Source organism: Triticum urartu, chromosome 1A (assembly GCF_056163025.1).
Source record: "Triticum urartu cultivar PI428250 chromosome 1A, HENAU_Tu73, whole genome shotgun sequence".
Taxonomy (NCBI): domain Eukaryota; kingdom Viridiplantae; phylum Streptophyta; class Magnoliopsida; order Poales; family Poaceae; genus Triticum; species Triticum urartu.
The window spans coordinates 143,295,854-143,310,217 of NC_141873.1; the positions used below are offsets into that span (position 1 = coordinate 143,295,854).

A 14,364-nucleotide genomic window follows, 5' to 3' on the forward strand; every position below is an offset into this window, starting at 1 on the left:
CCGAGCTCCGGCGCCGCGTCCCTCGCCGGTGGCGACGCCCGACCTCGCCGCCGTCCTCTTCGGACCTCGCCGCGCCGCCCGGCCACCGCCGTCGTCGCTCCGGCGAGCTACGCCGCCTACCGCTCCCTGCCCCAGCGAGCTCCCCTTCCTCCGGCGAGCCCCGCGGTTACTCCGGCGAACAGTACCCCGTCGAACCTCGAGAATCGCGCCAGATCCAGATCTGGATCGGGAGACGGTTGACTTTTCATCCCCGAACCCTAATTTTTTTTTGCAAACTTTGGCATGCTATAACTCTGCATCCCTAGCTCCGATTTGTGCGTATAGCATATCAAAATGTTCGCCTCGACGAGTACATCATTACATCTCATTGCATCATTTTCATTTGAGCTCATCTTGATGCCTGAAATGCTCTTGGAAGAGGACTATGAGGAATTTGTCAGATCTGTTTCATCAAATGGCATTTTGTCATTTTTGCCATGATTAATGTGTGCATGCTATGATCCTGAGCTCTACATGTGTTTTGTCATATGCCGTGGCATCTTTACAGATGTGCTTGCCATGTATTTTTGTGATATTTGTGGTGACTAGCACAAGCTTGCAAAGTAGCGTAATCGGTAATGCTGATTTTAGGGACTTAGAATTTCACCAAGTCCTTGTCCTGATTTTGTCGTTATGCCATATGTTCATGTTATTTTCCTAGTGATCTGTGCCTCTTTTGAGGATGATCAGTAAGGATGATTTGTTAACATTGTGGTGCTCTATCCATCCATGTCTTTGTTTGCATTTATGGAGCACCCTAGATTAAGTCAATCAAGCTCTACTTCTACTATAAAGTTAATCCTGGCAGATTGTTGACATGTTTAGCGATTTTGCCGAGGATGTTGCTATTGATCTGTTCATGCTATGTTGTTGTTCTTGCCATGTCTAGCTTCTATGATATGTATTCTTGATGGGTGTATGCTTATTTTGTCATGCCATGCTCTATAGTGAGTGCATCGAGCTCGTAAACATGCCTACTCGTTAACTGATTTGCATGCTCCAGTTTTTCACTAAGTCTGAGATCTGTTTATGTTTTTGCCATGTTCACATTCTTGCAATTGTATTTTCTGATCCCTTTTGGCTCAAGGTCACTAAGGGACTTTTGTTAAGTGATTTTAGTAGCTTCATGCCATGCCTTGCTTTGCCATGTTAAGTTCTTGTAGCATGTAGTTTTCATGCTCTAAAGTGTGCTTCCTGATGATAAATTCCAGACTTGTGTTAATTTCACTAAGTCTAAAACCTGTTATCAATTGCACTTTTGCCATGCTTGTTTGAACCTGTTAATGGATGATTTAGCCGTAGCTCACTGTTCATCTTTTGTCAAGCATCATGAGTGGATCCCTACCATGTATTTTGTTGTTATGCTTGAGTGCTGTAGCATATTTTTCTTGATGCATTTAGTTGACCATTTGCTGATTATCGCAGACCGGTGCCATATTTGTTTTGCTTGCCATTTCCAAACCGTGCATCCGATTCTGGTGATCTTTATATCGGTTTCAACCGAAATCACCTCACCTTTCCAGTGGCACTCTTGGATTTCCAAGTTGAGGCCAGGTTCAATCATTCCTTGTCAAATCTTGCAAATGCATCGCATACCTCATCCCGCATATCATACCATGTTTGCATCATGTTGTTTGAGCATTGCACGTGGTTGATTGTGTTCCGTTTGCTTGTTGTCCATGTTTGGGTAGAGCCGGGAGACGAGTTCGTGAACGAGGAGCCCGATGTGTTCGCTTACGAGGATCAAGTCAACTCTGACAACTTTGCAGGCAAGATGATCATACCCTCGAAATCACTTCTATCTTTGCTTGCTAGATGCTCGCTATTTTGCTATGCCTATACTATGATGCCTACCACTTGCTTATCATGCCTCCCAAATTGCCATGTCAAACCTCTAACCCACCATGTCCTAGAAAACCGTTGATTGGCTATGTTATCGCTTTGCTCAGCCCCTCTTATAGCGTTGCTAGTTGCAGGTGAAGATTGGAGATCGTTCCTTGTTGGAACATTGTTTATTGTTGGGATATCACTATATTACCTTGTTTATCTTAATGCACCTATATACTTGGTAAAGGTTGGAAGGCTCGGCCTTTTGCCTAGTGTTTTGTTCCACTCTTGCCGCCCTAGTTTCCGTCATATCGGTGTTATGTTCCCGGATTTTGCGTTCCTTACACGGTTGGGTTATAATGGGAACCCCTTGACAGTTCACCTTGGATAAAACTCCTCCAGCAATGCACAACCTTGGTTTTACCATTCGCCACCTAGCCTTTTTCCCTTGGGTTTCGCGGACTCAAGGGTCATCTTTATTTTAACCCCCCCGGGCCAGTGCTTCTCTAAGTGTTGGTCCAACTGAGCGATGTCCCGGGCTACCAGGGGCAACTCTGGGCTGGCCTACCCGACGTCTGGCTCATCTGAGTGTGCCCTGAGAACGAGATATGTGCAGCTCCTATCAGGATTTTTCGGCACATTCGGGCGGTGTTGCTGGACTTGTTTTACCATAGCCGAGGATGTCTTGTAACCGGGATGCCGAGTCTGATCGGAATGTCTCGGGAGAAGGAATATCCTTCGTTGACCGTGAGAGCTTGTGATGGGCTAAGTTGGGACTCGCCTGCAGGGATTTGAACTTTCGAAAGCCGTGCCCGCGGTTATGGGCAGATGGGAATTTGTTAATGTCTGGTTGTAGATAACATGAAACTTAACTTAATTAAAATGAATCAACCGCGTGTGTAACCGTGATGGTCTCTTCTCGGCGGAGTCCGGGAAGTGAACATGGTGTTGGAGTAATGCTTGACGTAGGTTGTTCTAGGATCACTTCTTGATCATAGTTGTTCGACCATGCTTTTGCCTTCTCTTCTCGCTCTCTTTTGCGAACAGGTTAGCCACCATATATGCTAGTCGCTTGCTGCAGCTCCACATATTACCTTGCCTTTACCTATAAGCTTAAATAGACTTGATCGCGAGGGTGCGAGATTGCTGAGTCCCCCTGACTCACAGTTTACTTCCAGAACCAAATGCAGGGACCGATGATACCGCTCCAGACGATGCGCTTGAGATCAAGTGGGAGTTCGATGAAGACTCGCGTCATTACTATGTGTCTTTTCCAGATGATCAGTAGTGGTGCCCAGTTGGGGTGATCGGGGACCATGTCGCATGTGGGGGTTGATCTTTATTTTGGTACCGTGGTCGGACCACGAGTGTATTGGATGTTTGTAATGCTATTCATGTATTTGTGTGATGTGGCGAGTGTAAGCCAACTATGTATCATTTCCCCTTTTATCTATTTACATGGGTTGTTGTGAAGATTACCTTACTTGCGACATTGCTTTCAATGCATTTATGCCTCTAAGTCGTGCTTCGACACGTAGGAGATATAGCCGCATTGAGGGCGTTACAACATCCATATGGCCCGTTGGGACGACCTCCACGTCATTAAATACCTCCCACTAAAACTAAAAGGACCAGCTCGGTACTGGTTAAACAGCCTGCTTGAAAACTCCATAGGCAGCTGGGGGGACTTGGAAGAGGCCTTCCTCGATAACTTCCGAGGAACACATGTCCGGCCACCGGATGCCAATGACCTAAGTCACATTGTCCAACAGCCCGGAGAATCAGCCAGGGAGCTCTGGACTCGGTTCTTAGTCAAAAAGAACCAAATCGTCGACTGTCCGGACGCGGAAGCCCTTGCGGCTTTCAGACACAGCGTCCGAGATGAATGGCTTGCACACCACCTCGGCCAAGAAGGACCTAAATCCATGACAACCCTCACTGCTCTAATGACCCGCTTTTGCGCCGGAGAAGACAGTTGGCTCGCTCGTAGAAGCAATAGCGCCAGCAACCAGGGCATCTCCAAAATCCGAGGCGGCAACGGCAAGCCACGAGGATGCAAAAACAACAGTCACAATGACAATGAGAGATCAGGGGACACAGCGGTCAACAACGGATTCAGCAACCCCAAGCCCGGTCAGCGGAAAAAGCCATTCAAGGCGAACCGAGACGAACCATCCAACCTGGACAGGATACTGGACCGACCCTGCCAGATTCATGGCCACCCTGATAAACCAGCTACTCATACCAACAGAAACTGCTGGGTGTTTAAACAGGCCGGCAAGCTCAATGCCGAACACAGGGGGAGGACGCCGCCAAGTGACAGGGACGACGGAAAGGTTCACCATCGAAATACCGGGGGTCAGAAGCAGTCTCCACCCGAGGATCAACTACTCCTAGAACGGAAATAGCAACCCGGCTTCCGCCGTCCACTCCGCACACCTACAAAGTTTGTACCGCGCATACATCATTATGCACTCAAAATACCATGGGCATTGGTGGAAGCACAACACGGACAAGCTTGCAAGCACTCCAGTAACACTTTATTATTATTATTATTATTTTTTATTTCCCTTTTCTTTCTTCCTTCACTATCCTTTAAAAAACAGGTGACGAACAAGACAAAAATCGGAAACTGGCTCTATCGGAGTCCAGATCCGTACACTCACCTAAGGGGCTATTTCCATCAAGGATTCCCCCACCAAGGACTGGCGGCGCAGACGTGCGATAGGAGGTCCAAAATAACTTTTTGTAGACCGCACTCTCTATTTCTCGAGCCTGTACTATGCCTGTTCCTCCGCCTCCAACCCCGAGCATGTCAAATAGCCGGAGGGCTGGCTTATATATATATCATAAGTAATCATTGGCATATTGCTCAGTTACCAGTAAACAATATCCGAACTAATCATCTGTATGGTTTTCCCGACAAATATGGCTCCTACGGTTGTTTCACAGAAATACCTTGGCCTAACCTGCCAGGGGCTCGGTGTGGGAACAAATGAGTTGCCAATAAAAGTCTGAACAACTCTATAGCATACTTCGGCGTCGCAAGTTTGGCCTTATATGCATCAGCTCCGAATCATTGTCTTGGGTCAATAGTTGGGTTGCCCGACTCCTGTGCTTGCTACCCTACGTTCCGCTCTATCGGCTAGGGTAGTAAAGGGAGAACTACTGCGATTGTGCCCTGGTCTAAACCGGACGAGCACCTCAGTAGAGAAAGCGAAAAACTGACTGTCATGATGCGGCGTGAGCTGGTCAACCACTTGACGACTTATTAGAATCTTTAGCGATTCTCTGTGTCACATGAGGGATCTTTTTCAGATCAAATATGTAAGGCATCGTACGCCGCATACATACCAGGGGCTATGTCGTAGCCCCACCATAAAACTCCTATGGCTAAGTGAAAGTGTTAACGCCTTATAGTCCGATTGCCTGGTTCGCCGCATTATCACCTCCTTCATGGACCAAGACGTTGGATAAAGAGTTATTAAATGCTTTTCCAAACACCCCCGTACTTCCTACGAGGGGGCTGACGCCGATGACTGGAAAACTTTCAGATTATATCAAAACGGCCGCACAGGAGGAATTCAAGCTTTCAAGCAAAACATAAATAGATTAATTATAAAATTGTCTTTTACAATTTTCATACACCTCATTCGAACATTATGTCTTTCGAGCACTGACCCTCTATAAAGCGGGCGGCCTCTAGGGCGTCTTCAAAATAATGCTCCGGTTCTGGACAGTCCTTGCCTTTGTGTGGACCCTTCGTCGCAACATCGGTGGCCTTCATCTTCCCCCAGAACGTCTTGACTCGGGCAAAAGCCATCCGTGCACCCTCAACGCACGTTGATCGCTTCACAGCGTCGATGCGCGTCACCGCGTCAACAACCCTTTGCACCAAACCGAAATAGCTATTCGAAACAGGCTCGGTTGGCCACAACCGGATTACGACGTCCTTCATGGCAGCGCCGGACATCCTATGAAGTTCGGCCCATTGGGACATCTATTCATTGAGAAACAGAGGGCGCTTTGATGCACCAAACTGCGACCAAAAAAGCTTCTCCGTTGCATATCCATCTCGCGCTTGGTAATACTGCACCGCATCAGCAGAACTCTTCGGCAAGTCCAAGAACTCATCCAGAGAACTCCATACTTGGTTAAGTGGGGCATAGTTCGGATCACCGAACTTAGTTTGCAGCAGAAAGGGCTTTCCAGCCGCAATCTCCCTCGCCTGTCGAACCTCCTCACGGGCTTCTCTGCATTCCGATCGCGCTTCTCTCGCCTCTTGTAAGGCCTTGTCCAGATCATCCGTTAAGGCTTTACTCTCCTTCTCCAGAAATTCCCAGCGGCCAGTAGCATTCTCCAGTTCGAGCACCTTCGTGGATATCTTCTCCTCATCTTGGCGCCATGCAGCTTGTTCGGCTTTTAATTCAGCCAATGCCTTTTCGACAGCAGCATCGCTACGCCGGGCCTGCTCCTTGGCCCGGGCCAGCTCTGCTCGAAGAACTTCAACGGCGGCAGCACCATCTGCAGCCAAATCTCAGCATCATGCTTATACCACAAAATGTATGAGGATCGCCCCGAATACATACCTTGCGACTCCTCCAGACGCATATTGATTAAAGCAAGATCATCCCCTGCCACATCAAGCTTCCGCTGCAAATCAGCAATTTCCGTAGTCCGGGAAGCGGCCAGGGGGGAAGCAGGTTGTGTTCAAAGTTGATCAGCTTAGTCCTCAAACGATCCTTTCGATCCTCTGTTTTGCTTCCCAGTGGAAGCCAACCCGAGTATCGGGGGCTACTACCTATACACAGGTGCGTATTTGCAAATGAAGCATAGCCAAAAACATTATGTCACAAACCTCAAAGCCCTTCAGTAGACTCATGAAGGCTTCATTTAATCCGCTCTTCGCGGATGAAATCTTCTCAATCACTGTACCCATTAAGGTACGCTGTTCCCCCGAGATAGATGCTTTCCGCAACATGTCCCGCAATATATCCGGAGTCTCCGGGTCTCCGGAAGCTACTCCAGGAGCACAATCATCCTTTGAAGGAATCTGTTCACCCGTCTCCAGAATCACTGTCGGTTGCGAATCAGTCAGTCCGGGGCCTTTGTTATCACCAGCCCCGGAATCCCGGATGGTCGAAGCTCCACCCTCGGGTACTACCTCTTCTGTCCCCTGCGCAACTTGTTGGTCAAAAGGGACCCTCCGTGATGACACTTCAGAGTCATCCGCCTTATTGGGCGGGCAGGTCGGAGGAGGCATCTCGCTCTCCATCATCTCTGGGAGGAGACTCCCCGAAGAAGAGGATCGCCCAGAAAAGTTCTGTGCTGACCTGTAAAAATGCATAAATGTGTTACGTGTATCTTCGGTAACAATAACGGAGCGGGACGCTATCAAAGTACTCCGGATTCTCTTATGGTTTGGCCGAGGGCTTGTCCCCTTGTTGGAGCTGCTCAATGACGTCACTTTCTAAACCCAAGCCGGTCGACGGTGGCATCTTGCTCTTCTTGGAAGACCGCCCCTCCCCATCTTCGGAGGCGGCCCTTTTCCTCCTGTTTGGAGAAGGGATACTGGGTCCTTTTCCGCTCCCGTCTTCGGGCGAGGAAAGGTCGATTTCTCCGGACTCAGTGTCCGACTTACCTCTGGAACCAAGGTCATCTTGGATCTTTTCGCCCTCCCCTTCTGGTGCCTGGTATGGCACCGAGGCCAGCATCCTTGTTAACACAGGAGTAGCTGAGTCTTCAGGAAGGGGAGCCGAACACCTAATCAATTCCACCTTCTTTATCCAGCCCTGAAAAAGGATGGTACCATTGGTATCTTGCCACTGGGTATCTGATTATAAGGTATTCGGTAAACGGGTACTTACCGGGGTGTCCGGATGGTTACATTCTAGGCCAACATCTTGGGTGGAGTTCGGCCATTGCCTTTGTTTCCCGCAGAATAATCTCCACATTCCTTCGTGCATGGTGTCGAAGAAGTACTGAAGAGTCTGCGGCCCTTCCGCATTGAATTCCCATAGGCGGAGAGGTCGTCGCTGGCACGGCAGGGTCCGACGAACTAGCATTACATGAACGACGTTGGCTATGTCGATGCCCCTCTCAATGAGGCTTCGGATACGACTTTGCAGAGTTCGCACATCATTCATTGATCCCCAATCTAGCCCCTTGTTAATCCACGATGCAAGATGAGTCGGGGGGCTGGATCGGAATGCGGGCGCGGTTGTCCACTTGGAGCTGCGGGGCTCGGTGATATAGAACCACCCCTGCTGCCATAGATTGGAAGACTTGGCGAAGGATCCTTTCAGCTAAACGGTGCTAGCAAGCCTGCTCATTGTGGCACCGCCGCACTCAGCCTGCTCCCCCCTCTACCACTTGCGGCTTCACACCAAAGGTCTTGAGCCACAAGCCGAAGTGCGAAGGAGTTCGGAGGAGGGCCTCGCACGTGACGATAAACGTTGAGATAAGAAGAATAGAGTCCGGGGCCAAATCGTGGAAGTCTAGCCCGTAATAGAACATGAGCCCTCGGACGAAGGGGTTAAGTGCAAACCCCAACCCGCGGAGGAAGTGGGACCCGAACACGACCTTCTTGCCGGATCTGGGGGTGGGAATAACCTGCCCCTCGGTAGGAAGCCGCTGATGGATTTCAGCGGTGAGGTACCTCGCCGCCCGAAGCTTTGCAACATCTTTCTCTGTAACAGAAGAAGCTACCCACCGGCCTTGACGGCTAGATCCGGACATGATTGGGGCTGGTGGTGACCAAAACCCGGGTGCTGGAACTCGGGGTAGCAGGGGTTCAGGAAGAGGCAAGAGGGGAAGAAAAAGACGGGTCAGTACCCCTATATAAAGGATGCAAATATCAAACGTCTCCTCTCGGGCCTCAAAAACTTGCTTGTTTCCAAGGAGTTGTACCCAAGCGACGGTTGGGTTACCCACGTCCGGGTCAACAGGAATCCCTTAAAAAAGGGAGGCACGATCTCCGCTTGGATAAGATGTGCCAATAAGGCCACGTCTTGGGATGTGGGGCGATGGGCCGGCTAAAACAGTTCGCAAGTGGTGGCCGGTCAAGCGTGGTGTCATATTACCAAAAAGTGGTCGGTGGGTCGAACCCATGAAATATTATGTCCTCTGCGGTTGTGTATACAAGTCCGGATACAATCATCACATCTGAAGATCAACTAGGAGTTCGGAAGGGGGAACCCGCCTTGCAATGCCGAAGACAATCTGCGCGCCGGACTCCTCGTCATTGAAGCCAGGTTCAGGGGCTACTGAGGGAGTCCTAGACTAAGGGGTCCTCGGGCGTCCGACCTGTTATCCATGGGCTAGACTGATGGGCTGTGAAGACTTGAAGACCGAAGACTGTACCTGTGTCCGGATTGGACTCTCCTTGGCGTGGAAGGCAAGCTTGGCGACCGATTATGAATATTCCTTCTTATGTAACCGACTCCGTGTAAACCCTAGACCCACTGGTGTCTATATAAACCGGAGGGGTTAGTCCGGAAAGGATATACTCATTACCATAGTCATACAGGCTAGGCTTTTAGGGTTTAGCCATTACGATCTTGTGGTAGATCAACTCTTGTAACACCCATATTCGTCAAGATCAATCAAGCAGGACGTAGGGTATTACCTCCATAGAGAGGGCTCGAACCTGGGTAAACATTGTGTTCCCCTTCTCTTGTTACCATCGATCCTAGACACATAGTTCGGGACCCCCTACCCGAGATCCGCCGGTTTTGACACCGACAGTGGCCCCCTCTGGTATCTCTTTTCTCTAGTGTTTTTTTATTTATTCCAAAATAATTCTATGTGAAATTTTAGCTCAATTGGAGATGTGCATAATAGGTATCTCTGACATAGCATTTTCAGGTCCAGAGAATTCCAGCTGCCGGCAATCTTCCTCTCATGTAAATCTTGCAAATTGAGAGAGCAAAGGCATTAGAATGGCTCCACGAAGTATTGTATTGGTCGAAAACATTATAAATAACAGTAGGAAATCATGATGCAAAATGGATGTATCAGGCCACGGTCTCTTCCATGAGGAGCGGCGAGCGCGCCTGCACAAAGGAAGGGAAGGGCAACTGCATGGGAAGAAGGGTTGCCATGATGTGGAATTTGCGGCTTAGCCCGCGGATTAGTTGCAGAGTTAAGGTTTGATCGATGATGGGCCAACGAGCTCACCGAGCTCATTGGCAAGGGACTTGAGGCCCTGACATTACTTGGAGATGGAGAGGCCCCCCTGCACCAAGTTCCGAAACTCGGCGCTGAGGATCACGACGCGCCCCGCTTGGTTGTAGCGAAAGAGAAGATGAAGTTGCGTCGTGACGTCGAAGGCGGTGCTTGACGGGGAAGCTGCCATGTCCATCATCTCATCGCCCACGACCCCATAGGACCAAAGGGCTATGGTAAGGTCGTCGTTGCACCAAACAGTGCTTTCATGGAGCGGCTCGACGGCCTCGTCGAGATGATGCTGCATGTTGTGTTTGCAACAGATGAATTAAAAGAGTTGACGCCACTTTGGTGCGCGATTGATGATGGCAGGCCCGCAACGGAGGACAAGCTGACGTAGGGCGAGGCGAGGCGTGGGAGCATGGTGCCGCCAGGGCCCGCGAGGTTGACGCACGGGACGGGGACGCTACCCGCGAGGCGAAGGGAGGTCGTTGGAGGGGCCGCGGGAGGCGCGGAGGGCGTGTCGAGGTGGAGACCGTGGGCCACCGTGGTCGAGGAAGAAGGGGAGGCCTCAGGAACAGGCTCCTTGCCGCGGGCGATGTCGGGCACGAGCCGAGCTGGGGGAGCCGCGGTGACCGCTGCAGGGGAGGGAATGGCCGTGACAAAAGCGGGGATGGTTGCGATATGGGCAGCAAGGGCCGCGGAGACCGCGAACCGCGGGAAGAGGGCGCACGGGTGCCGCCGCTGAGTCGAAGTCGACAGAACGGGACGACGCAGTAGGCGGTTCATGGTGGAAGCGAAGAAGGTGGATCGGCAAGCGTGTGATAGCAAGTTGGATTGTATAACTCTCACACATTGTATTACATGGCCTCGATGGCCTTATATAGGGTAGATCAATAGAGTACGTAGAGGTGGGGTGAGAGGTCACATCGGCACGCCTGCCATGCAAATCGTGCGAGCGCACGTCATGTGCGAGAGAGGCATGGGCCGTTGGGCTCAGCAATAGACCCAGCAAGGTGGTTCAGCTACCTGGTAGCTAATGTGTGTGTGCGCTCGAACAATATTATGAGGAGGGAGTATATCCCCCCCCCCCCCCTCTCCAAAAAAAGAAACGTATTGTATAATTAACTACATTAACGATTTAGTGATATTCATGGGTCGAGTGTCAGTATGCTCTTGCTATCCAGGCTAGCCGCACGATAACTTGTATGTTTCTGTTAAAAAAAACTTGTATGTTTTTGTTAAAAAAAACTTGTATGTTAAAGTACACACTTGTTGACAAGTTTTGGAAGGCTAAAAAATGCCTACTATTAACATTGTATATAGATTACACGATTGAGCATTCAGGTGGCACGCTGAATGGGGATTCAAGTATTCTACTCCCTCTGTAAATAAATATAAAAGTGTTTAGATTACTACTTTAATGATCTAAACGATTCTATAAAAGTTTACAGAGGGAGTACCCTTTTATTTGACTGATGGAGAAAACGCAGGCCGTTGAATTAAGTCAAGAAGCGCCTAATCATGCAAGGAGAAACGTTTTTCTTTTGTGTGTGTGGGTGGGTGGGTGATACAAGGAGAAACTTAACAAGCAAGCAAACCAGAAGTCGCCGATCCAAATTTTAGAGCCCTCCTTCTATTCGTGCTTGATAATTTTGGACTAAATTAGCAATCTGGCTGCAAGTTGAACAATACTAACCTACATACATCATGTCATGTATAAAATAACTCGAACCGACGACGACATCCATCGATCGGCAAAAAACAGAAGTTTTGAGCTTTCTAGTTTCTACTGTACGAGGAGCAGAACGGAATTAGCTGGTTTGGTTCAGAATTGCAGTAGGCCAGCGGCGGAATACGCTGCCGGCGGCGAGCTGCGCGGGGGGCTGTAGCAGTAGTACTGCGCGGCGGCGCCGGGCGTTGCGTGGTTGTGGACGCCGTCGTAGGTGGTGACGACGTAGCGGGGGTCGTCGCGGTCCCTCTCCACGCGCTTCTTGACGCCGCAGCCCTCCGCCGAGCACCGGTAGTAGTTCCTCGGGTTCGGGCTGTTCTTCACCGCCTTCTTCCCGTACTTCCTCCACTTGAACCCGTCGTCCAAGATTTCCACCTCTGACCTCGTCCTGAACCCGATCCTCCCTGCGCTCACCCTCGCACTGATCTTGATCTTCTTCTCGCCGCGATGTTCGTCATCCCCGGCTCCGGCGAAGGAGATCTGTGCCGTCGGCGTCGGCGGCGAGTGCTCGAACTGATCGAAAGGGTGGTGCTGGTGATCGTCGTGGAGGTGGAGCTGAGCCGCGTAATCACTGTCGTCGATGACGGCGCGGGGGGGCGGTGCGTAGTAATCGGCCAGGAAAGGGGAGGAGTAGGCGTAGGCGGAGCTGAATACACCTTCAGGGTTCAGTCCCAACGAAGCCGCCATTACTGTACTAGCTATACTTGTTACACCACTAGCTAACTACTCGTTGGTCGCCAGTTGCATGTGTAGATTGGCTTGTGCCTGAATAAATATTGTGTCGTGCAAGCTTTGCCATTTATACACCCGGTTCTACGGCCAAGCATGCTTCCAGGATGTTTCCCAAAGCTGATCCGAAGGTTCTCAGATGCGTCGCTTGTCGATTTCATTGGACTGTTTTGCTTTGAGAGATATGTCACATGTCAATTCTACCATGATTTGATGTGACACCACATTAAACTGCACTTGGCAGGCGTCTAATAGCAGCTTGAGCGTATAATTTTGTTTCGAAAAGATATACTAATTAAATAAGCGGGACTGATTCGCGGTTCAGTGTTCTTTCGGTCATTTTCAGCGCTTGTGATAGCTTGTGCAAATGCTATTTCACCACTTTTCCCCTTCTCTCGTCCTATAACCCCTTATATCATTTCTAGCCGATTCCCTAAAATGCGTTAAAGAAGAATAAATTTGGTTTTTCCTCCTCTAAACATTTTTTTAGATGAAAGACATTTGCAAGCTTTATAGATAAAGCCAAAAAAAAAAGATAAAGCCAACCGATAAGGAACCAAGATTCATGAAGTTAACCTTAACAATTCAACGCCCCTAAACAAATAAACAGACATAACCAAGTTTAGACAAGTTGACGCAGTAGCACAAGTAAATAGACACACAGGCCCCTGCCTACCGCTAAGACAAAAGCCACCAAGCCTAGGAGGTCGAAGCATGATCCGTGCGGTAGATAGAGACCGCCAACGCCCTAACACGAGTGATCGGCAACTCCGTGGCCTTCATGTCCTGCTCTCTAGTCAATGATTTCCACAGATGTAGCATAGAAAAAAGTTTGAATAACGCCAGCAGGCTTGGTAGGGAAAATATGCTCGATAGTAAAATAAAATCTAGTGATCCACAACACCCGGCACATAGCCGAAAACCCAAACCAGAAAATACATTTAACTTGCCCGGTTCCCAGCCAAAACCCTCAACTCATGGAAAGGGAAAGGAGCCTGAAGGAAATATACCCTAGAGGCAATAATAAAGTTATTATTTATTTCCTTATATCATGATAAATGTTTATTATTCATGCTAGAATTGTATTAACCGGAAACATAATACACGTGTGAATACATAGACAAACAGTATGTCACTAGTATGCCTTTACTTGACTAGCTCGTTGAATCAAAGATGGTTAAGTTTCCTAGCCATAGACATGAGTTGTCATTTGATTAACGGGATCACATCATTAGAGAATGATGTGATTGACTTGACTCATTCCGTTAGCATAGCACTTGATCGTTCAGTTTGTTGCTATTGCTTTCTTCATGACTTATACATGTTCCTATGACTATGAGATTATGCAACTCCCGTTTACCGGAGGAACACTTTGTGTGCTACCAAACGTCACAACGTAACTGGGTGATTATAAAGGTGCTCTACAGGTGTCTCCGAAGGTACTTTTTGGGTTGGCGTATTTCGAGATTAGGATTTGTCACTCCGATTGTCGGAAAGGTATCTCTGGGCCCACTCGGTAATGCACATCACTATAAGCCTTGCAAGCATTGCAACTAATGAGTTAGTTGCGAGATGATGTGTTACGGAACGAGTAAAGAGACTTGCCGGTAACGAGATTGAACTAGGTATTGAGATACCGACGATCGAATCTCGGGCAAGTAACATACCGATGACAAAGGGAACAACGTATGTTGTTATGCGGTTTGACCGATAAAGATCTTCGTAAAATATGTAGGAGCCAATATGAGCATCCAGGTTCCGCTATTGGTTATTGACCGGAGACGTGTCTCGGTCATGTCTACATAGTTCTCGAACCCGTAGGGTCCGCATGCTTAAAGTTTGATGACGGTTATATTATGAGTTTATGTGTT

The 14,364-nt window shown here is 49.0% G+C and overlaps 1 protein-coding gene across 1 annotated transcript; it reads right to left on the reverse strand.

The window, feature by feature from the left end:
- Nucleotides 1–11,716: 11,716 nt before the first annotated feature.
- Nucleotides 11,717–12,551, reverse strand: LOC125526484 (putative WRKY transcription factor 24). Its single transcript, XM_048691173.2, has one exon. The coding sequence runs from the start codon at nucleotides 12,449–12,451 to the stop codon at nucleotides 11,861–11,863; it is 591 nt and encodes a 196-aa protein (XP_048547130.1). The 5' UTR covers nucleotides 12,452–12,551; the 3' UTR covers nucleotides 11,717–11,860.
- Nucleotides 12,552–14,364: the final 1,813 nt, after the last annotated feature.